Source organism: Chiloscyllium punctatum, chromosome 6 (assembly GCF_047496795.1).
Source record: "Chiloscyllium punctatum isolate Juve2018m chromosome 6, sChiPun1.3, whole genome shotgun sequence".
NCBI lineage: Eukaryota > Metazoa > Chordata > Chondrichthyes > Orectolobiformes > Hemiscylliidae > Chiloscyllium > Chiloscyllium punctatum.
In genome coordinates this window covers 14,673,665-14,698,369 of record NC_092744.1, presented here as the reverse complement: position 1 = coordinate 14,698,369, position 24,705 = coordinate 14,673,665, and the positions used below count along the sequence as shown (strand labels likewise).

Genomic DNA, 24,705 nt, shown 5'->3' with positions numbered 1-24,705 from the left:
GGAATTGAACCCGGGTCTCTGGCGCTTTGAGGCAGCAGTGCTAACCACTGTGCCACCGTGCCGCCCACAGCTTCCAACCTCATAGTCCGGGAACCCCGCACTGCCCAGTTCTACCTCCTTCCCAAGATCCACAAGCCTGACCACCCTGGCCGACCCATTGTCTCAGCATGCTCCTGCCCCACTGAACTCATCTCTACCTACCTCAACACTGTCCTATCCCCCCTAGTCCAGGAACTCCCCACATAGTTCGAGACACCACCCACGCCCTCCACCTCCTCCAAGACTTCCGTTTCCCCGGCCCCCAACGCCTCATCTTCACCATGGATATCCAATCCCTCTACACCTCCATCCGCCATGACGAGGGCCTCCAAGCCCTCCGTTTTTTCCTCTCCAGTCGTCCCCAACAGTACCCTTCCACCGACACTCTCATTTGTTTGGCCGAACTGGTCCTCACCCTTAACAACTTGTCCTTTGAATCCTCCCACTTCCTCCAGACCAAAGAGGTAGCCATGGGCACACGTATGGGCCCCAGCTATGCCTGTCTCTTTGTTGGCTACGTGGAGCAGTTGATCTTCCGTAATTACACCGGCACCACTCCCCACCTCTTCCTCCGCTACATTGATGACTGCATTGGCGCCACCTCGTGCTCCCTCAAGGAGGTTGAGCAATTCATCAACTTCACCAACACATTCCACCCTGACCTTAAATTTACCTGGACCATCTCTGACACCTCCCTCCCCTTCCTGGACCTCTCCATCTCCATTAATGACGACTGACTTGACACTGACATTTTTTACAAACCCACCGACTCCCACAGCTACCTGGATTACACCTCTTCCCACCCTACCTCTTGCAAAAATGCCATCCCATATTCCCAATTCCTCCGCCTCCGCCGGATCTGCTCCCAGGAGGACCAGTTCCACCACAGAACACGCCAGATGGCCTCCTTCTTTAGAGACCGCAATTTCACTTCCCACGTGGTTAAAGATGCCCTCCAACGCATCTCGTCTACATCCCACACCTCCGCCCTCAGACTCCACCCCTCCAACCGTAACAAGGACAGAACGCCCCTGGTGCTCACCTTCCACCCTACCAACCTTCGCATAAACCAAATTATCTGCCGACATTTCCGCTACCTCCAAACAGACCCCACTAACAGGGATATATTTCCCTCCACACCCCTTTCCGCCTTCCGCAAAGACCATTCCCTTCGCGATTACCTGGTCAGGTCCACGCCCCCAAACAACCCACCCTCCAATCCTGGCACTTTCCCCTGCCACCGCAGGAACTGTAAAACCTGCGCCCACACCTCCTCCCTCACCTCTATCCAAGGCCCTAAAGGAGCCTTCCACATCCATCAAAGTTTTACTTGCACATCCACCAATATCATTTATTGTATCCGTTGCTCCCGATGCGGTCTCCTCTACATTGGGGAGACTGGGCGCCTCCTAGCAGAGCGCTTTAGGGAACATCTCCGGGACACCCGCACCAATGAACCACACTGCCCCGTGGCCCAACATTTCAACTCCCCCTCCCACTCTGCCAAGGACATGGAGGTCCTGGGCCTCCTTCACCACTGCTCCCTCACCACCAGACGCCTGGAGGAAGAATGCCTCATCTTCCGCCTCAGAACACTTCAACCCCAGGGCATCAATGTGGACTTCAACAGTTTCCTCATTTCCCCTTCCCCCACCTCACCCTAGTTCTAAACTTCCAGCTCAGTAACTGTCCCCATAACTTGTCCAGACTTGTCCTACCTGCCTATCTTCTTTTCCACCTATCCACTCCACCCTCTCCTCCTTGACCTATCACCTTCATCCCCTCCCCCACTCACCCATTGTACTCTATGCTACTTTCTTCCCAACCCCACCCTCCTCTAGCTTATCTCTCCATGCTTCAGGTTCACTGCCTTTATTCCTGATGAAGGGCTTTTGCACGAAACGTTGATTTCGCTGCTCGTTGGATGCTGCCTGAACTGCTGTGCTCTTCCAGCACCACTAATCCAGTATTTGGTTTTCAGCATCTGCAGTCATTGTTTTTACCTCATTGATTCTTAATCATAACCCTTTATTCCATTATCCTTGAGAGATTTTTCCAACTCTTTCTTAAATGAATCCAGAGACTGGGCCTCCACTGCCCTCTGGGGCAGAGCATTCCACACAGCCACCACCCTCTGGGTGAAGAAGCTTCTCCTCATCTCTGTCCTAAATGGTCTACCCCGTATTTTTAAGCTGTGTCCTCTGGTTCGGCACTCACCCATCAGCGGAAACATGTTTCCTGCCTCCAGAGTGTCCAATCCTTTAATAGTCTTATATGTCTCAATCAGATCCCCTCTCAATCTTCTAAACTCAAGGGTATACAAGCCCAGTCGCTCCAGTCTTTCAGCGTAGGGTAGTCCGGCCATTCCAGGAATTGACCTCATGAACCTACGCTGCACTCCCTCAATAGCCAGAATGTCTTTCCTCAAATTTGGAGACCAGAACTGCACACAATACTCCAGGTGTGGTCTCACCAGGGCCCTGTACAGCTGCAGAAGAACCTCTTTGCTTCTATACTCAATCCCTCTTGTTATGAAGGCCAGCACGCTATTAGCCTTCTTCACTACCCGCTACCTGCTGTACCTGCATGCTTACCTTCATTGACTGGTGTACAAGAACACCCAGATCTCTTTATACTGCCCCTTTATCTAAATTGATTCCATTTAGGTAGTAATCTGCCTTCCTGTTCTTGCCACCAAAGTGGATAACCATACATTTATCCACATTAAACTGCATCTGCCATGCATCTGACCACTCACCTAACCTGTCCAGGTCACCCTGTAATCTCCTAACATCCTCCTCACATTTCACCCTGCCACCCAGCTTAGTATCAGCAAATTTGCTAATGTTATTACTAATACCATCTTCTATATCATTAATATATATTGTAAAAAGCTGCGGTCCCAGCACTGATCCCTGCGGTACCCCACTGGTCACTGCCTGCCATTCCGAAATGGAGCCATTTATCACTACTCTTTGTTTCCTGTCAGCCATCCAACTTTCAATCCAACTTTGCCCCCAATACCATGCGCCCTAATTTTACTCACTAACCTCCTGTGTGGGACTTTATCAAAAGCTTTCTGAAAGTCCAGGTACACTACATCTACTGGATCTCCCTCGTCCATCTTCAGAGTTACATCCTCAAAAAATTCCAGAAGATTAGTCAAACATGATTTCCCCTTCATAAATCCATGCTGACTCTGACCTATCCTATTACTACTATCCAGATGTGTCGTAATTTCATCCTTTATAATAGTCTCCGGCACCTTTCCCACCACTGAGGTCAGACTAACTGGTCTATAATTTTCTGCTTTCTCTCTCCCACCTTTCTTAAAAAGTGGTACAACATTAGCCACCCTCCAATCCGCAGGAACCGATCCCAAATCTATCGAACTCAGGAAAATAATCACCAACGCATCCACGATTTCTTCAGCCACCTCCTTCAGTACCCTGGGATGTAGACCATCAGGCACTGGGGACTTATCAACCTTCAGACCTAACAGTCTCTCCAACACCAATTCCTGGCAAATATAAATTCCCTTAAGTTCAGGTCCTTCAGCCACTGTTACCTCAGGGAGATTGCTTGTGTCTTCCCCAGTGAACACAGATCTGAAGTACCAATTCAATTCTTCTGCCATTTTTTTGTTCCGCATAATATATTTCCCTGTTTCTGTCTTCAAGAGCCCAATTTGGCCTGACCAGCTGTGCTTTTCCAGCACCACACTCTCAACTCTAGAATTTCTGCTCCCCACCCAGCTCAAACTCACTATCACGCTTTCTTTCTTTAAGATGCTCCTTAAAACCCACCTGTGTGACCTAATATCTTCTGGACTTACAGTTCATTCACCTCTTCTCAATGTCAATACGTTCATATTCCATCACAACAGCAGTCACTTTTAATGTAATAACATGTCCCGAAGGTCTTCTCAGGGAAGATAAACATTGGGAAGAGGTGTATGAGTTGATGCATCTGTAAACTAGAGTGTTAGAGATGTAGAACAGACACCAGAAAGATCTGAAATGCAACATTTTAACGCGAAATGGAGATGTTCAGCATCCAAATATCAAGGTGATACACTTCTCAGCAAGTTTAGGCCAGTTTAAACAATGAGCTATAAACCAAGGATGAGCAGGATTTATTCCCAGCTTCTCTGGAGAAGATTATATATGAAATAGGAACAGGGTTAGACCATTTGGCCCTTCTAGCTTGCTCCACCTTTCAATAAAATGATCAAAACTTTTACTCACTATCTTCTGCCAGTATAAATGGTGGAAAAATGCATGCCTCACTGCATTCTCAGTTGCATAGCTCTAGTCTTGATCATAACTGACCCCTTTTAATTTGTTGACAACTTTGCGGCCTGTCTTAAAGTTATTTGTTTGATTTGAAATTGTCTTCAATTGGGTAGGAAGTATGACTTAGGGAAAATAGCAACCAATTTACAAAACGCAAATGACAGGATTCTTAATTCTTGAAGGCAGTTGAATAAATAAGTTTAGGCCAAGACCCCAAGTTCTCAATAAGAACTGCAGCAATTTTTCTGCTTGCATGAGGAGGCACGTGGGCCTCGGATTTGACAACATTGCCACTAGAAAATGGCACCTTCTACAATTCAGCACTTGCTCAGAATTGTTGTTCAGAATTACAAGCTGACGTCTTGTAATCAAGTTTCTTGAGTTGGATCTGAGTCCTGAATGTTCTGATCACACTATGGCTCATTTAGTTCTACTGTACCCTCAGTGCACGTGACAATAAATTCAGTTCAATTCAAGAAGAAGGTGCAAAAGAAGAATGACAGGAAAATAAGCAAAGATACGCATTAATAGAAAAGGATGAGTGATGACTGGAAGTAGGTGAGGCAGCATAGTTACTTCTGAAGGGCTGGTGAATCCAAAACATTCTGTCCACAGACGCTGGCAGACTTGCTAAGTTTTTCCAGCAATTTCTGTTTTTCTTTTAGATACTTGGGAGTTTGCTCGTAGGCCTTATCAAATTATAGCCGTAGACACAATTTATGGGTTTAGTTACTCAGCCTGATTGACTCTCCTCTGCAAAAGTTTGTGTGGAGCAAAGACCCCAGCATACCCCTTTTGGGCTGATAGGCCTGTTTCTGAGCTACAGATGTGCTGATAGATTATTCTTCCATCCACATGGTGACTGCAACTGTCCACATGGCACTAGCTGAGACTTGACCAGTACAGAGTACCATTGTAACAATAACCTCCCTGCTCTTATATTCTCATCCTTGAACAAGTAGGGAACATGTCCACTATTGATCATCTTATTTACCTGTCCTGACCATGTTTTAATAATATTCAGGCAATTCAACATCCTCCTGTTAGATGAGGAATGAAACCTTTCTACTCTATTGAGGGGTACGGGCTAAAGGCAGATAAATGGAGTTAGGCCACAGATCAGCCATGATCTCAGTGAATAGCAGAACAGGCCTGAGGGTCCGAGGGGCTATCATTTATCTCTCCACCCTTCAGGCACTCTGCCTGTATTCCTGATGAAGGGATTTTGCCAGAAACGTCGATTTTACAGCTCCTTGGATGCTGCCTGACCTGCTGTGCTTTTCCAGCACCACTAATCCAGAATGAGGGGCTGAATGGCCTACTCCTTTTTACATGATGAGCAGTTAAGATCTGGAATTCTCTGCCAGTGTGGTGGATCAGGAAAATGAAGGGAATTGGATGAGGTGGAAAAACATCTGCGGGATTGGAGGGAAAGAGCCAGAGGAGGCTGGTAGGGGGGAGGAACCAGAGGGTGGAGGAAAGTTGCTTGTGCACAGAGACGATGGGCCGAATTGCCACCATGGGTGCGGTAATCCCACTCAATGCTGGGCGATGAGAAGACCCAGCAGCCCTGGGCCGAACGGCCAGCCAAGGAGGCGGGGCCGGTTGAGGCCGCACCCCCTCTCCCTCACGTGGCCGGACAGGCAACATTCGGCGAGTGTATCAGAGTGAGGGGGGCGTGGCCAGCCAATGGGCGAGCGGCCCGGTCACTATGGCAACGGGTCACAACAATGGGCGAGCGAACCCTCTGTGGCGGTGCTCTGGATCAGGGTCGGTACAAAATCCGACACGAAGCGGAATAAAAGGGAAAACAGCGGCGGGGGGGGGGGGGGAGCAGGCTGAATGGTTTGTACTCCCCGTGGAGCCGGTGCCATCATCAGCCTGTCCCGCGATGAGCGAGTCCAGTGTGAGCCAGGCGGAAAACAGCGACAGCCAGGACCTGGAGGGTTCAGCCCAGGATGCGGACAAATCAGGTAACCACTGTCAGACAAAGAAAACAAGAGGAAACAAATGCGACTTCATTCATCCTCCCCCACTGCCCGACCACACAGGGGAGGCCACTCAGCCCTTCCGAACCAGCTCCGCCCTTCTGGGACATCTGACCATGCGAAGGTGCCGGTGTTGGGCTTGGGGGGTGGACAAATCACACAACACCAGGTTACAGTCCAATAGGTTTATTTGGAAGCACTAGCTTTCGGAGTGCTGCTCCTTCTTCAGGGGAACGGAGGTAACTGTGATTGATGCCCCCTTCCCCCCAGACTGGGTAATCCAGAGCCTCCGGGCCACGATTGCAGAATTTAAATTCGATTAATAAAATCTTCAACGGATCTGAGATGCTCCTCCGAGTGGACTCAATGTGCTGATGGTCTGCTTGCACATTTTAAGCATTCTATGATTCTAAGGTCAGCAAAGGTGCCACAAAATATCTTGGTTTGTCATAAAGACCGATCTGGTTCACTTAGGGTTTCCTTTAGGGAAGGAAATCTGCTGTTCTTACCTAGTCTGACCCACATGTGACTCCAGATCCACAGCAAAGGGAGGTTGACTCTGAACCGCTGTCAGAAATGGTTGAGCCAAGCCGTTCTGTTCTGGGAGTGGGCCATAAATGCTGGCCCCACCAGGGACACCCTGCAGAGAGACAGATCTCACAGGTTAGAAGAAAGCTAAGGAAAGAAGAAGGCTAAGGGGGGATTTGATAGAGACATACAAGATGATTAGAGGATTAGATAGGGTAGACAGAGAAAGACTTTTTCCTAGGATGATGACGACAGCTTATACGAGACGGCATAACTACAAATTGAGGGGTGATGGATTTAAGACAGATATCAGAGGCAGGTTCTTTACACAGAGAGTGGTAAGGGCATGGAATGCCCTACCTGCCAATGTAGTCAACTCAGCCACATTAGGGAGATTTAAACAATCCTTGGATAAGCACATGGATGATGATGGGATAGTGTAGGGGGACGAGCTGAGAATAGTTCACAAGTCGGTGCAACATCGAGGGCCAAAGGGCCTGTTCTGTGCTGTATTGTTCTATGTTTCTATGTTAGTGTGGAAGTGGGTACTGCAGATGCTGGAGATTAGAGTGGTGCTGGAAAAGCACAGCAGGCCAGGCATAGATGTTCCTGATGAAGGACCTTTGCCCTGAACGTCGATTTTACTGCTCCTTGGATGCTGCCTGATCTGCTGTGCTTTTCCAGCTCCCTTTGACTCACAGGTTAATGCAACTATTTACCCTCCAAACCAGCCTCCTTCCATCGTTCTTTACTTAACCATGAGGCGAAGGTGGGCTCGGTTGGTAGCAGTCTTCCCTCAGTGCACTGCGGGGTGCATTTGCATTACAAACTTGAAGCAGTTTTGATTTACACTGATGTGGTTGTTTGAGGGAGTCTGGGTTCAGTCTAATGCCTATACATTAGGGTTGCCAGCCCTCCAGTATTGGCCTGGAGTCTTTTGGAATGACATGTAAGGGTTGAGAATCCTGCTGTGATGTAATGTTCTGGGGACCTGGGTTCAAATCCCACTCCAGCAGATGGTGGAATTTGAATTAAATTTTAAAAATCTGGAATTAAGAATCTAATGATGACTGTGAATCCATTGTTGATTGTCGGAAAAACCCATCTGGTTTACTAATGTCCTTTAGGGAAGGAAACTGCCATCCTTACCTGTTCTGGTCTTTCTGTGACTGCAAACCCGCAGCAATGTGGTTGACTCTTAACTGCTCTCTGGGCAATTAGAGATGGGCATTAAATGCTGGCCTAGGATGCGACACCCTTTTCCCATGAATGAATAAAAAAAATCCTGGAGAAAACAATCTTGATTTTCTTTTGTGGAGAGAGAGCAGAGTTAATGTTTCGAGTCCAGTGATCCTTCTTCAGAACTGATGGTCACTGGGAAAGGATGGCATATGTGCTAATGACCGGGTTGGGGTGGGAGTAAGTAAACAGGTAAACACAGAACCTGGAGAGATAAGACAGTTAGTGGAAAAAGGGATGGATGATGGTAAACTAGGGAAGGAGAAAAGCTGATAATGGGGATAATAAGTAGGTGAAAATGGGATGCTGCACTGAAAACGGTCCACGTCATGACAGGACATAGGGTGTGGAGGGGGGTTACGAACATGGAAGGAGGTGTTTGGGTTCGAAAATTTTTGAACTCAATATTGAGTCCAGAAGGATCCCCAAGTAGAAGATGAGATACTGTTTAGATTAGATTAGATTAGATTACTTACAGTGTGGAAACAGGCCCTTCGGCCCAACAAGTCCACACTGACCCGCCGAAGCGCAACCCACCCATACCCCTACATCTACCCCTTACCTAACACTACGGGCAATTTAGCATGACCAATTCACCGGACCTGCACATCTTTGTGACTGTGGGAGGAAACCAGAGCACCCGGAGGAAACCCACGCAGACACGGGGAGAATGTGCAAACTCCACACAGTCTCTGGCGCTGTGAGGCAGCAGTGCTAACCACTGTGCCACCGTGCCGCCCTGTTCTTCCAGCTTGTGCTGAGTCTCACTGGAGCACTACAGTGGGCACACTCAAAGCTGTTGGAATGGAAGTGTGGTGGTGTGTTGAAATGGCAGGCAACTCTGAGTCATTTTTATGACAGAAAAATTAGATTTGGCAACCTCTAACTGGATTGAAACTCACCTGAAGATTAATATAAGTAAGTAATCTAATTAATCAAGAAGACTAAGTGAATACGGTAGAGAAAGGTGAACAGAAATATATGGTATCATATGCTGTACAAACACTAAAAAAACAGAAAAATATGGCAGTACGGTGGCACAGTGGTTAGTACTGTTGCCTCACAGTGCCAGAGACCCGGGTTCAATTCCTGCCTCGGGCAACTGTCTGTGTAGAGTTTGCAAATTCTCTCCGTGTCTGCGTGGGTTTCCTCCGGGTGCTACGGTTGCCTCCCACGGTCCACAGATGTGCAGGTCAGGTGAATTGGTCATGCTAAATTGCCCGTAGTGTTAGGTGAAGGGATAAATTGAGGAGAATGGGTCTGGGGTGGGTTGATCTTCGGAGGGTCGGTGTGGACTTGTTGGGCCAAAGGGCTTGTTTCCACACTGTAAGTAATCTAATCTAATGTAATTATGACACTAGATACCAAATTGTAATAATGTTAGCAATAAAACAAGTAATCAAAATGTCAAGCCTGGGTACGGGACAACCATTAATATAAAATCAAGTATAAAATATTAAAAGGCTTGTGCACATTGGATATTTCAGTATATAGTAAAATACACCTTTTCCAAAATCTCTGGTATTCCCCTCAGGTGTTGCTATTACTGTCTAAAATAGTGATGTCTGTATGAATCATAGGGTCATAGAGATGTACAGCACGGAAACAGACCCTTCTGTCCAATTCGTTCATGCCAACCAGATATCCCGACCCAATCCAGTCTCACCTGCCAGCATCCGGCCCATATCCCTCCAAACCCTTCCTATTCATATACCCATCCAAATGCCTTTTAAATGTTGCAATTGTACCAGCCTCCACCACTTCCTCTGGCAGCTCATTCCATACATGTACAGCCCTCTGTGTGAAAAAGTTGCCCCTTAGGTCTCTTTTATATCTTTCCCCTTTAACCTTAAACCTATGTCCTCTAGTTCTGGACACCCCACCCCAGGGAAAATACTTTGTCTATTTATCGTATCCATGCCCCTCATGATTTTATAAACCTCTATGAGGTCACCCCTGAGCCTCCGACACTCCAGGGAAAACAGCTCCAGCCTGTTCAACCTCTCCCAATAGCTCAAATCCTCCAACCCTGGCAACATCCTTGTAAATCTTTTCTGAACCCTTTCAAGTTTCACAACATCTTTCTGATAGGAAGGAGACCAGAATTGCATGCAATATTCCAACAGTGGTCTAACCAGTGTACAGCGCAGCCGGAACATGACCTCCCAACTCCTGTACTCAATACTCTGACTAATAAAGGAAAGCATACCAAACGCCTTCTCCACTATCCTATCGACCTGTGACTCCACTTTCAAGGAACTATGAACTTGCTCTCCAAGGTCTCTTTGTTCAGCAACATTCCCTAGTACCTTATGATTAAATGTATAAGTCCTGCTAAGATTTGCTTTCTCAAATGCAGCACCTCACATTTATCTGAATTAAACTCCATCTGCCACTTCTCAGCCCATTGGCCCATCTGATCACGATCCCGTTGTAATCTGAGGTAACCTTCTTCACTGTCCACTACACTTCCAATTTTGATATCATCAGCAAACTTACTAACTATACCTCTTATGCTCACATCCAAATCATTTATATAAATGATGAAAAGTAGTGGACCCAGCACCGATCCTTGTAAAATTACATTGGTCACAGGCCTCCAGTCTGAAAAACAACCCTCCACCACCACCTTTGAGCCACTTCTGTATCCAAATGGTGAGTTCTCCCTGTATTCCATGAGATCTAACCTTGCTAACCAGTCTCCCATGGGAACCTTGTTGAATGCCTTACTGAAGTCCATATAGATCACATCTACTGCTCTGCCCATATCAATCCTCTTTGTTACTTCTTCAAAAAACTCAATCAAATTTGTGAGATGATTTCCTACACATAAAGCCATGTTGACTATCCCTAATAGGTCCTTGCCTTTCCAAACACATATACATCCTGTCCCTCAGAATCCCCTCCAACAACTTGCCCACCACCGACATCAGGCTTGATTGTAATTTTTTTTTATTCTTTCATGGGATGTGGGCATCACTGGCAAGGGCAACATTTGGTGTCCATCCCTAATTGTTCATGAATTGAGCAACCTGTTAGACCATTTCAGAGGCTAGTTAAGAGCCAACCCCGTTGCTATAGGCTTGGTGTCACATATAGGTGAGAACAGGTAGAGATGGGAGATTCCTTTCCCTCAAGAATATTTGTGAACCAGATGAGTTTTTACAATCAATGATAATTTCATGGTCACCATTACTAAGACTAATTTTCAATTCCGGATTTTTAAAATTGAATTTAACTTCTACCAGCTGCTGTGGTTCCCAGACATTTTGTCTCGGCTTCCATCTTCCCTGGTTGAACTATTTACCCTTCATTACCTAAAGTGAAGGGTCAAAGGCATAGAGGCTCTAAGCTTCTATAGGTTGCAGTCTGGCAAGGCATGTTTCTAATCAATACCTACTATATCCGTGAACTACAATGGATTAACAGGTATTGTTCCTAACTAGCATTGGGTGGGTTCTGCTGTGTGCTGGATAACCTTCACTTTATTATAATTATAACACAAAATGTAGGTCTGCTTAATTTACAGAATAAAAATGAAATATCTGCTACTGAAAGCTGCATTTTGTATTAAATTTTATTCAGATGATAATGGATGAGGCACTCAATCAAACTCCATTGACCTCCATGTTGATATTTCAATTTTCACCCTTAATTAATAACATTAGATGTTGCATGAAGATTAATTCCATAATTTCTTGTCTAAACATTTTAGCCTGTTTCTCTCCGTCATTCTCGTGAGGTTGAAGTTGACAATTATGCTGGCATAAGTAAAACTGAGAATTCCATTGATCTTACTATTCTTTTGTCTAAAAATTATCTACCTTTACCATTTTTTTCTCTCTCCTCTTCAGTTACTTCAAGCACATCAAGTATAGCAGAAAGCTTCACACAAACAGAATCAACATTCATTGATGGGTAAGAATACACTGCAACTGGAATTTAAAAGTTCACATTCTAAATATTCAATGGAATTCACCACAGAATCTGAAATGGTGAAGGGCAATTTTTTGTTTAATCACCTTAAGCATTAACTTCTTTAACCGGTTCATACGCTGACTAAACAACTTTTGTCCTTCTGCCATTTTTTTACTCGTTCGTTCTCAGGATTAGGACATTGCTGGTTAGGCCAGCATTTATTGCCCATCCCTAATTGCCCAAAGGGCAGTTAAGCAGCAATCACTTACTATAGATCTGAAGTTTCATGGAGACCAGAATAGGTGAGGATGGCAGATTTCCTTCCCTAAAAGACATTAGTGAACCAGATCAACAACAATCTGACAATCAACAACAGTTTCATGGCGAGCATTAGACTCTTAATTCCAGGTTTATTAACTGAATTTAAATTCCACTATCTGCCATAGCCTGATTCAAATTTAGGTCCCCAGGATATTAGAAACAAAAACAGAAATTGCTGGAAAAACTCAGCAGGTATTGCAGTATCTGTAGAGAGGAATCAGAGTTAACATTTCAGGTCCAGAGATCCTTCCTCAGAACTGTTTCTGATTTCTGAAATCTGTAGTTCTTTCATTTCTTTTCTCCCAGGCTGTTTCTTGGGTTTCTGAATCTTGGGTCTACCATCAGTCTGCCACAAGGTATTGACTCACATGACACATTCCTGGTATTAATATCAGATTTTCAGCATTATTTTTTTGTATGACATTTTGAATTAGAATTAAATATAACAATGTAGACAAGGAATTGAAAATCTGAAAATACTTGAAGCTTGTCAGGTTTGTGTCCATACCAAGAAATGTCAGCTCTGCAGAATGGTTTGAAGAGTGTGCAAGAAACAGCAACAATAATGAAAACAAAAAAAAAAGGAGTTTCACTAATATAGCACCTTTTACAAGGAGAAATAATCGGATAAGACTAGGCACCAAGCAATGGGGGTTCTAGAAAGCTTCATGAAGCTGCAACAATTTTCACTGGGCTTCAACAATAATTATATCATTACAGATCATGCGAGATCTTGAATTGTAATATGGTTCTACATGAATGCAAGACCTTTGTTTTCTTTATTACAGGTGTTATAATTGCAGCTGATGTTATTGGACAGGTCAGATCTCAGACTGAAACCTGTCTTGATGGAATGGACTTTGCTTTTTCGGAGAGAAACATAAGTGCACAATGCTGCAGATTTGATTTTAACGATAAAACAGCAGTTTATTATGCAAAATAAATGAAGATAAAATAGAATGAGCAGAGCTAATTACATATAACACATGTTGAGATTTCAAAACACATAAAAACAAAACCCTGTTATTCCCAACACCATCCCATTACAGTACTCAAACACCAGAGAGAATTCCTTGCTGTATCCCACACCAGGTCTACCTCATTTGTGAGTTCAATTCCTGATCTTTGAGACTCTGATAGCGTCTTCCTTAATCCATCATATAGCTGACCTGAGGCTGTTTCAGTTTCACTTCACATTTGCTGTGTTTTAGCTAAGTCTTTATGATTTTGGAACTTTTGAACTAAACTCCTTGCACTGAGGTAAACTATTATTAACAATTCTAAATTATCTTCTCCCTTCCTCAGAAGCATCTATTTTAAATGAAGTCATAGGGTCATGCACCATGGAAACAGACCATGCGGTCCAACCAGCCCACACCAACCATGCACATCATCAGTTAACAACCCTGTCGAACTACCCTAAACTGTTTTAAATTGAAACACTATTTTCCAAGCTATGATGTTTCCTGTAAGAAGATGATTGACGAGGGCAGGGTGATGGACATGATCTATATGGACTTCAATAAGGTGTTTGACGCGGGTTCCTCATGATAGACTGGTTAGCAAGGTCAGATCAAATGGAAGGAGAATTAACCATTTGGATACAGAACGGGCTCAAAGGTAGAGGGTTGCTTTTCAGACTGGAGGCCTGGGACCAGTGATGTGGCACGAGGATCGGTGCTGTGTCTGCTGCCTTTCCTCATTTATATAAATGATTTGGATATGAACAGAGGAGGTGTGGTCAAGAAGTGTGCAAATGCTACCAGAATTGGTGGTGTAGTGGACAGCGAAGAAGGTTACTTCAGAGTACAACAGACTAATGGGCCAAGGAGTGGCATATGGAGTTTAATTTAGATAAATGTGAGGCGCTGCATTTTGGAAAGGCAAATCAGGGCAGGACTTATACACTTAATGGTAAGGTCCTGGGGAGTGTTGCTGGACAAAGAGACCCTGGAATGTAGGTATAGTTCCTTGAAAGTAGAGTCGCAGGTAGACAGGATTGTAAAGAAGGTGTTTGGTTTGCTTGCCTTTACTCATCAGTGTGGTTCATGCATGGAATGAGTTTCTCAAGGAGGGGTGGATGCAGGTACAGTTCAACATTTAAAAGTTATTTGGATAAGTACATAAATAGAAAAGGTTTAGAGGGCCAAATGTAGGCATGTAGGACTACTTTAGTTTGAGAATATGATCATTGTGTGCTAATTGGACCAAAAGGTCTGTTTCTGTGCTTTTTGACTCCATGACTCTATGAAACAGGCAGGTTTTAATGACAGTCTAAAAGGAGTGGAATAGAAAGGAAATTCCAAACCTGAGAGCCTAATCATCTCTGAACAGGTTGATTAGAAAATAGCGTATAACAGCATGCAATAAGGCCATTCAGCCCTTAGAACAGCCAAAAAGTGTTTTTCATTTTCACCCTTAAACTAATAATATGTTGCATGAAAATTAACATCCCAATTTCCTGACTAAATGTGGGACTCTGTCTATCATTTACATAAGGTTTAAATTGATGCTTAAAACTATACTGACATAAGTGAAACTTCTCCTGACTCTTTCTCTTTACTTAAATTAGCCATTGGTGCCATGTAAAGGTTAGTCCTACTTTCTAGCTCTGTAGTATTGTAGGTTTAAGGCACTTCAAGTGTCTCTCCAGATACTTTTTTTTAAACATAATAAAGTTAATGCCTCTGCCATTCTTTCAGAGATTTCCAAACCTCACTATTCTCATCAACATGGACCTCTCCAAACAAATACCTATTAAAAGTAACAGTAATAGAAAGGTATAATTCCATGAACTGCAAACAACAGAGTATTTGCACTTTTAATTGCATGTTTGTTTGAGTCCGTTTGTATTGACTTCTGTCTCCGTGAAACAGGCCCAGTGAAATCATTCCGGACATTGTGCACTCTACTGTTGCAATTGTGGATTCTGACCAACTTCCACTAACATCAGTTCTCACACAGACTGATTCCAGCTGGCTGCTCAATCAGAGCCACAGGAAATTTGGTAAGGAGCTACATTGTCTCTGAAAGCAAACACTGAAACAAGGTCGGAGAAAAATGACTGTTCGCCTGAATCGACACATTGTCTTAACTGTAAAAGGTGACTGAAACATCGCCTCTCCTTAAAAAAAAGACTCCAATGATAATTGAGACAACTTTTAAAATGGACAAGTTTTCTTTTCTGTAACATTTAGGATAGTTCAGTTAAGGTGAACACTGTTTACAGTTTTTTTTGGCTTCTCCCAACATATTCCTCCCTATGTACTTACATACTGTACTGTCGCCTGCAGTCTTGTACATGCTGGCATTTAGACAAAATTATGGACAAACTTGATCTGGAAGTCTGCATTCTTCACTACATCTCCAATTCCTTCTTTGTGCATTGATTATAGATAGTCCAATTTTACTGTGTTGCTTCAATGACAAAAATGACTAGCTTTTACATAGCACCTTTAATTTAATGAAACAGCTCAAGGTTTTTCACAAGAGAAAGTGTGACACCAAGCCACACAAGGAATAGTAGGTTTTAAAAAAAGAATTTGAACGGGGCAAAGACGATAGAGTGGAGGAGAGGTTTAGGCAGTTGAAGGTATGTTCACCATTTCCACAGCAGAGAAAATCAGTGGTGGGGAGGGGGGGGTGTGGCGACGGTGGGGGTGTGGGTGTGTTATGTGAGTGGCCAGATTGGAGGTACACAAAGATCCTGCAGGGCTAGAGAAGGTTATGAAGAGCCAAGGTCACTGAATCCTCAAGTGTTCGACAGCAGAAAACTCCTTAATCAAAATTGCAAGTATATAGCGTGGTTGTTTACACCACATTCCTGTACTGCAGTGGACTGTGTACTAGCAACACATAGGAGCCCTGGAGAGATTCCATTAGCATTGTCTCTCCTCTGAATTCAATGGGAAGCCTATTGAACAAAGGCTGGTCTCTTCCTTGAAGCCACCGCCAAAGCATTCAGGCAAAATCCCTGCAAAGTCTGGATATTGAACTGGATATTCTGCCTGGATGGCCAAAAGGAGTTTTCCCCACCAGGCCCTGTCTTCTCCACCAACAAATGGCCAAGTTGCAGGAAGGGACAAAGAAAGCACTTTAATGACACCCTGATGCTCTCCTTGAAGTGCTGCAGCATTGGCATTAATGGCTGGGAGGAGCCGGCTGCCAATGGGTTGAAATGGTGACAACTTATCCATTAAGCTGCTTCATGTTTTGAGCCATGTAGTCTTAATGGTGAGGCAGAGCATCAGAGGAGAGGGGAAAAAAGGAAAGCAGACACTGCTCTTTATATCCTCCTTCCGTGAGGAACATCCTGCTCCATGCCTCCAAAGATTTGTGGGATAGGAATTTGTTATTTCACATGAAGATCTATGGCAAAGACTCAGAAGGCTGAGTTGATGTATTGAGGGACAGCTGAAGGTGACATAATCTCAGAGTAAGCAGTCACCCATTTAAGGATGAACTAAGGAGGAATTCATCCTGTTGGAGAATGGTATATCTGTGGAATTCTCTACTGCAGAGGGCTGTAGAGGCTGGTTTATTGAGGATATTCAATGCTGAGACAGATTCTTAATCATTAAGGGAATCAAGACTTATGGGGAAAAAGCAAGGAAGTCATGATCACATTGAATGGCAGATCAGACTCAATGGGCTGAATGGCCTACTTCTTCTTCTACATCTAACGGTAACTGGTACTCACTGGTGGATGGATCGTGTTAATTATACTGAATTTAATAATGCACAAATATTTCAGTCCCATGTTTGCAAAATTGTAAATATTGGGCAATCTCTGAAATATCTTTTTAAACCAGAGTATTTTTCATAAACAGTTAATGTCCTGTGATAATCTATTTACAATCTAAAACCTATAAGTTTGTAAGTTATTTATAGGGGCTGGATTCTTTAATTAATAACAAGTTGGGTTCTGGCATTACCTCTTTAACTTGTGTTCTGTTTCCAGAAAAGAGACACAGTCACTGAATGGAAACAGAGCTTGAGCTACAGGGGGAGTATAATGTGAATAGAATGCTGTAATGACTTCCTGCAGAATCTGCTTTCTAACATATTGTTCACTTGAATCTCATCCATTTTTTATGATCATTCCTCAAGAGAAACTCGAAATTTTAGAGAGAGGAGAATCAGAACTCTTTAGCCAGCTCTCAGCGTTTTTTAGCTCAACATCCACAGGTATTTCTATTGATATAAGTTAACGTTTTGCATCAAGTTAACCAATTTTCAGGGGCTTTCATTTATCCTTCCACACCCAACTGCCCTTACCCATCCCCACTTGATGTGGCACTATCCGAAATCCTTCCTCAACCAAGTTGATTCCTGCAAAGGTGGAACAACCTGTCAGTGGGAGTAGATAAAGTAAAATCATGCTCCACTTATCCTCTGCACCCAGAATCAAATTAACCTTAGCACAACAAGGGTATAGGCAATGGCCTAGTGGACTGTTAATCCAGAGACCCAAGTTATGACCTGGGACCTAGGTTCAAATTCCACAATGCCAGGATGGTGGAATTTGAATCGAATAAAATATGGAATTAAGTCTCATGAAGACCATGCATCCATTGCTGATTGTCAGGAAAACCCCATATAGTTCACTAATGTCCTTTAAGGAAAGAAACTGCCATCCTTTGGTCTAGCCTACATGTGACTTCAGACCCGTAGCAATGTAGTTGACTCTCAACTGCCCTCTGGGTAATTTGGGATGGGCAATAAATGCTGACCTAGCCACTGATGCCCTCATCTTATAAGGAGACATCTTTGCCAAAGGCCTGACATATTATAATGTTTGCAATGGGCCTTGCACCCAAAACCAAGAGGCTTTGAGCGGAGGGTGCAACATGCCAAATGAAGGCTGATATCTGAATTGCATCTCAATCTCAATGTTCTTTCTGTGAAGAAAAGATTGGCTCCCCAGTGCTGAAAAATAGGACGCATCATGAGATAACATTTATGCAAATTGTCAGGAGTCTCGGGTCTGCTGGCTTCTCTAGCTCAAGGCACTGAGGCCAACTGCAAAAACCCTTAACTGGGGAGATAATGACCAAATGGTATTATCGCTGGACTGTTAATCCAGAGACCCCAGGTAATGTTCTGGGCACCTGCATTCAAATCCTGCCATGGTGGAATTTAAATTCAATAAATATCTGGAATTAACAATCTCATGATGATCATGAATCCATTGTCAGGAAAAGCCCATTTGGTTCGCTACTGACCTTCAGGGAAGGAAACTCTGTCCTTAGCTGGTCTGATCTACACGTGACTCCAGATCCCCAGCACTGTTGACATTTAACTGCCCACTGGGCAATTAGGAATGGGCAATAGATGCTGGCCTAGCCAGTGACTCCCTCATTCTGTGAATGAATAAAATAAAATTCAACTACTTGGCTCAGATGGGCTATCGGCCAGAAGTAAATCGTAGTATTTCTGGTCTCTGATACAATATCCAGCTGTTCATGTGCTTTCTAAAAATTGTTTGCAGTGTTAATTTAACATAATGATACTCTATGATATTACTTTGAATTTACAGCATGAAAGCAACCTGTCTGACCCAGTGTTGCCATATTTGTTCTCTGCACCCATCTCTTTCAACCTACTTCATCTCACCCTGTCAGAATAACCTCTTCCTGTCCCTTTTCTACCTCATGCTCTTATTTACTTTAAAAATATCTTTTGTCTAAAGCACCTCATGTGGCAGAAAGTTCTACATTCCAATCATTTCTCTTAGAATTTTAAAAACCCTAGATTTGGATTCTACCCACAAGTGGAAACATTATGTTTATCCTGCTGTGGTCATTGATGATTTTAACAATCTTTATTTGGTTGCCCCTCAATCTTCTATTTTCCCTGAGAGAACAATCTCAACCAGACTAACTTTCCCGGCAGGTTCTTACTCTCAGTTGGTCTGATGATTGTAAATCACTTTTGCACCTCTCCACCATCTCTAAATGTTTTTTTTTTCTGCAATGCAGAAACCAAAACTGCTTTAAGATTTATAATGTACGTTGCACACTTGTTATATTCACTCACCATTCTGTGGCACACGCACCTGCAGCTGTACAGTTCCAACACTGGTTAGAGTTTCTCTCATTCACTAGCCTTGATGATGGCCTCTGAGGCATATTTACTGTCTGTCGTGAATTTTAACACTTATATTCACTTTGCCCAAATGCTTAGGACCACTATTACTGCAACAGTTATATCCTTGATGATGAACAGTTGACAAAAGCACAGATAAACTTTCCGGTAACAGAATAGTGATAAATTTATACATGACAATTTATACATGACAATTTATAAATTTATACATCAGAGGGGATCTGATTGAAACGTATAGGATTATGAAAGGACTGGACACTCTGGCAGGAGGGAACATATTTCCGTTGATGGGGGAGTGCCGAACCAGAGGACACAACTTAAAAATACGGGGTAGACCATTTAGGACAGAGATGAGAAGAAACTACTTCACCCAGAGAGTGGTGGCTGTGTGGAATGCTCTGCCCCAGAGGGCAGTGGAGGCCCAGTCTCTGGATTCATTTAAGAAAGAATTGGATAGAGCTCTTAAAGATAGTGGAGTCAAGGGTTATGGAGATAAGGCTGGAAGAGGATACTGATTGGGAATGATCAGCCATGATCATATTGAATGGCGGTGCAGGCTCGAAGGGCTGAATGGCCTACTCCTGCATCTATTGTCTATTGTCTATTGACAACATAATGTTGACACTTGCACACTTAATGTGTTTTCTCATTTCAGAGCCTTTCAATAATCGAGTCAGCATGGATATTTATAGCATGGAAAGAGGCCTTTCAGCCCATCCAGTCTATGCCAGTCACTAAACATTTATTTTAATCTCATTTTCCAACTCTTGGTTTGTAGCTTTGTGTGGTATGATGTTTGAAGTGCTCATCCTATTGGTCCTTAAATTTCCTCAGGGTTTCCGCCTCTCTCACCCTTTCAGGCACTGAGTCCCACATATCCACAACGCATTGAGTGAAAGATTCTTTTCCTCACATTCCCTCTAAACCTCCTGCACCTGACCTTAAAACAGTGCTTCTGGTTATTTAAAGGGAAAGGTTAGTCTCTATCTACCAAGTCTATGACTCTCAGAACTTTATACATCTCAATCAGATCTCCCCACAGCCCCCTTTGCTCTGAGGAAAATAACCCCAGCCTATCTAATCTCTCTTCATCACTCCAGCCCAGGCAACATCCTGGCGAAACTCTTCTGCACCCTATCTAATGCAACCAATCCTTCCTATAGTGTGACGCCTGGCACTGCACAGCACTCCAGCTGTAAAATTTACAGCCCAGGAACAGGCCCTTTGGCTCAGGCTTGAAGGGCCGAAGGGCCTGTTCCTGGGCTCTAAATTTTCTTTTCTTTGTTCTAAAGTTATATACAGCTCCATTGTAACCTCTTGTATTCAATACCGTGACTAATAAAGGCAAGTATCCCCTGTGCCTTAAGTATCCCCTTAACCACCTGATCTGCCTGCCCTGCTGACTTTAAGGAGCTATTGAAGTATTTGTTTAAAACCTCAGCTTTATCTTCCTGCTCCATTTTATTCTTTCATGAAATGTTACCCATCCCTAAGTTCCCTTGAACAAAGTGAATCGCTGGGTCAGACCAGGTTGAGATGGTAGACTTTCTTCCCTTAAGAAACCAGATGCATTTTTACCACAACCAGTGATGGTTATCATTTTCACTTTAGGCTAGCTTTCAATTCCAGATTTATTAATTGCCCAGTGATGGGATTTGATACCATAGTCCCAAAGCCTTTGGAGTCATCTGGAGCGGTATTGCTGTAGTGGTAAAGTCACTGGATTAGTAATATTCGTGTTCAGAATCCCACCAGGACAGGACGTGCATCTTGAATTCAGTAAAAATTGTAGATTGTTGGAAAAACCGAACTCATTCACGAATGTCCTTTAGAAAAGGAAACAACTCTCCCCACCAGGTCTGGTTTACATGTGACTCTAGACCCACAGCCAATGTGCTTGACTCTCAACTGTCCTCTGGGGCAATTAGGGGCAGGCAATAAATGCTGGCCTAGCCAGAGATGCCCTCGTCCTGTGTGTGAATAAAACAATTTAATAAAATGCTAGCCTAGTGGTAACCATGTAACCACAGTCAATTGTCGTAGGAACCCATCACTAATAGTCTTGAGGCAAGATAACCATCCTTACCTGGTGTCGCAATGTAATTCACCAGTAATGCCGGCCTAACCAGTGATGTCCACATCCTACATATGAATAATAAAGAAACTAGTCCAGTGACATTATCACCTGGCCATCTTCTCTCCAGATTAAGTAAATATTCATGGGTTATGTAAAGAGGATAGTGTTTCCTATTTGCTTGCATGAGGATTACTGCAGTCACAACTAGATTTTAAAGCACTAGGTCTATCATTTGATGAATAACATTTGGCTGGAAGGCCTCATCATATTAAGCTCCTCAAGATGTTGAATGTTGACTAAATACCGAAATAAAAACAGAGAATGTTGGAGAAACTCAGCAGGTCTGGTGAGAGAAAAGCAGAGTAAATATTTGAAGTCCAAAGACTGTTATTTGTGACTGGCTCCTTTAACCCCCGAAATATTAACGCTGTTTCTCTCTGTACAGAGTTTCCCCAGCATGCTCTCTTGTTATTTCAGATTTCCAGCATCTGCAGTATTTTATTTTCACTTGGCAAAGTATCACTCAGTTTGGTGAAGAAAGGTTTCTCAGAAAGCAAAGGTTGGATGATTTGTTCTGTGTTGGTTTCAGAACAAGAGTATGAGTCAATCCTGGAAGACGATGTCAGTGATGTTACTTCAAAAGGGAGCCTTGATGACATCATTGTTCATTCTGAGGTAAGCAATGTGATTTACAACTGCTCAGAGCTCTGGATGATTCACATTAAACATTTGCAGGTTAAGGGATTTGTAGATCCTTCTCTTCCCTATGGAGTGTAGAATGTAGACTATTAAGGACTGTTAGTGTCTCTCCTTTGAACCAGAAGGCCCAGGTTCATAGAAAATAGGCAACCCTTCTCCACCTTTCAATGTAATCATGGCTGATCATCTAACTGAGTATCCTGTTGCCACTTTCTCCCCCATGCCCTTTGATCCCTTTAGCCCCAAGATCTATGTCTAGCTCCATTCAAAGTCTTGGCCTTAACCTGGGTGAGGAGGTTGAGGGGTGGGTTAGTAAATTTGCAGATGACACAGAGGTTGATATTGCAGGCTACTGCAGGCTGCAGTGCGACATAGACAGGATACAGAGCTGGGCTGAGAAATGGCAGATGGAGTTCAACCTGGATAAATGCGAAGTGATGTATTTTGGAAGGTCAACCTCGAATACTGAATATAGGATTAAAGACAGGATTCTTGGCAGTGTGGAGGAACAGAGGAATCTTGGTGTTCAAGTACATAGATCCCTCAAAATTGCCACCCAAGTGGATAGGGTTGTTAAGAAAGCATATGGTGTTTTGGCTTTCATTAACGGGGATTGAGTTAGGCAATAGACAATAGACAATAGATGCAGGAGTAGGCCATTCAGCCCTTCGAGCCTGCACCGCCATTCAATATGATCATGGCTGATCATTCCCAATCAGTATCCTGTTCCAGCCTTATCTCCATAACCCTTGACTCCACTATCTTTAAGAGCTCTATCCAATTCTTTCTTAAATGAATCCAGAGACTGGGCCTCCACTGCCCTCTGGGGCAGAGCATTCCACACAGCCACAACTCTCTGGGTGAAGTAGTTTCTCCTCATCTCTGTCCTAAATGGTCTACCCCGTATTTTTAAGTTGTGTCCTCTGGTTCGGCACTCCCCCATCAGCGGAAATATGTTTCCTCCTGCCAGAGTGTCCAATCCTTTCATAATCCTATACGTTTCAATCAGATCCCCTCTCAGTCTTCTAAACTCAAGGGTATACAAGCCCAGTCGCTTCAGTCTTTCCGTGTAAGGCAATCCTGCCATTCCAGGAATTGACCTCGTGAACCTACGCTGCACTCCCTCAATAGCCAGAATGTCTTTCCTCAAATTTGGAGACCAGAACTGTACACAGTACTCTAGGTGTGGTCTCACCAGGGACCTGTACAGCTGCAGAAGCACCTCTTTGCTTCTATACTCAATTCCTCTTGTTATGAAGGCCAGCATGCTATTAGCCTTCTTCACAACCTGGTGTACCTGCATGCTTGCCTTCATTGACTGGTGGACAAGAACACCCAGATCTCTCTGAACAGCCCCTTTACCTAATTTGATACCATTGAGGTAGTAATCTGCCTTCCTGTTCTTGCCACCAAAGTGGATAACCAGACATTTATCCACATTAAACTGCATCTGCCATGCATCTGCCCACTCACCTAACTTGTCCAGGTCACCCTGTAATCTCCTAACATCCTCATCACATTTCACCCTACCATCTAGCTTTGTGTCATCAGCAAATTTGCTAATGTTATTGCTGATACCATCTTCTATATCATTTACATATATTGTAAAAAGCTGCGGTCCCAGCACGGATCCCTGCGGTACCCCACTGGTCACTGCCTGCCATTCCGAAATGGAGCCGTTAATCACTACCCTTTGTTTCCTATTAGCCAACCAATTCTCTATCCAATCTAGTACTTTGCCCCCAATACCGTGCGCCCTAATTTTACTCACTAACCTCTTGTGTGGGACTTTATCAAAAGCTTTCTGAAAGTCCAGGTACACTACATCCACTGGATCTCCCTCATCCATCTTCCGAGTTACATCCTCAAAAAATTCAAGAAGATTAGTCAAGCATGATTTCCCCTTCATAAATCCATGCTGACTCTGTCCTATCCTGTTACTATTATCCAGATGTGCCGTAATTTCATCCTTTATAATAGACTCCAGCATCTTTCCCACCACTGAGGTCAGACTGGTCTATAATTTCCTGCTTTCTCCCGCCCACCCTTCTTAAAAAGTGGCACAACATTAGCCACCCTCCAATCCTCAGGAACCGACCCCGATTCTATTGAACTCTGGAAAATAATCACCAGCGCATCCACGATTTCCCGAGCCACCTCCTTCAGTACCCTGGGATGCAGGCCATCAGGTCCCGGAGACTTATCAACCTTCAGACCTAACAGTCTCTCCAACACCAAATCCTGGCAAATATAAATTCCCTTAAGTTCAGGTCCTTCAGCCACTGTTACCTCAGGGAGATTGCTTGTGTCTTCCCCAGTGAACACAGATCTGAAGTACCCATTTAATTCCTCTGCCATTTCTTTGTTCCCAGTAATATATTCCCCTGTTTCTGTCTTCAAGGGCCCAATTTTTGTCCTAACCATTTTTTTGCCTTGGACATACCTAAAAAAGCTTTTACTATCCTCCTTTATATTCTTGGCCAGTTTACCTTCG

At 43.7% G+C, this 24,705-nt stretch overlaps 1 protein-coding gene across 2 annotated transcripts in view; it reads left to right on the top strand.

Annotated features, from left to right (window-relative positions):
* The window catches only part of LOC140478734 (glutamate-rich protein 6-like), a 92,534-nt gene that overhangs the window by 12,701 nt on the left and 55,128 nt on the right, over positions 1-24,705 (top strand). Inside the window, exons 1-5 of one of the 2 annotated variants that reach the window (XM_072572047.1) lie at positions 6,110-6,307; positions 11,944-12,007; positions 15,205-15,335; positions 17,438-17,515; positions 22,102-22,187. In XM_072572047.1, the coding sequence (XP_072428148.1) occupies positions 6,226-6,307; positions 11,944-12,007; positions 15,205-15,335; positions 17,438-17,515; positions 22,102-22,187 (441 nt within the window). In that variant the 5' untranslated portion in view covers positions 6,110-6,225. Of the gene's footprint in view, positions 1-6,109; positions 6,308-11,943; positions 12,008-15,204; positions 15,336-17,437; positions 17,516-22,101; positions 22,188-24,705 lie in introns of those variants that run through there. The other variant, XM_072572048.1, reaches the window with a different exon arrangement.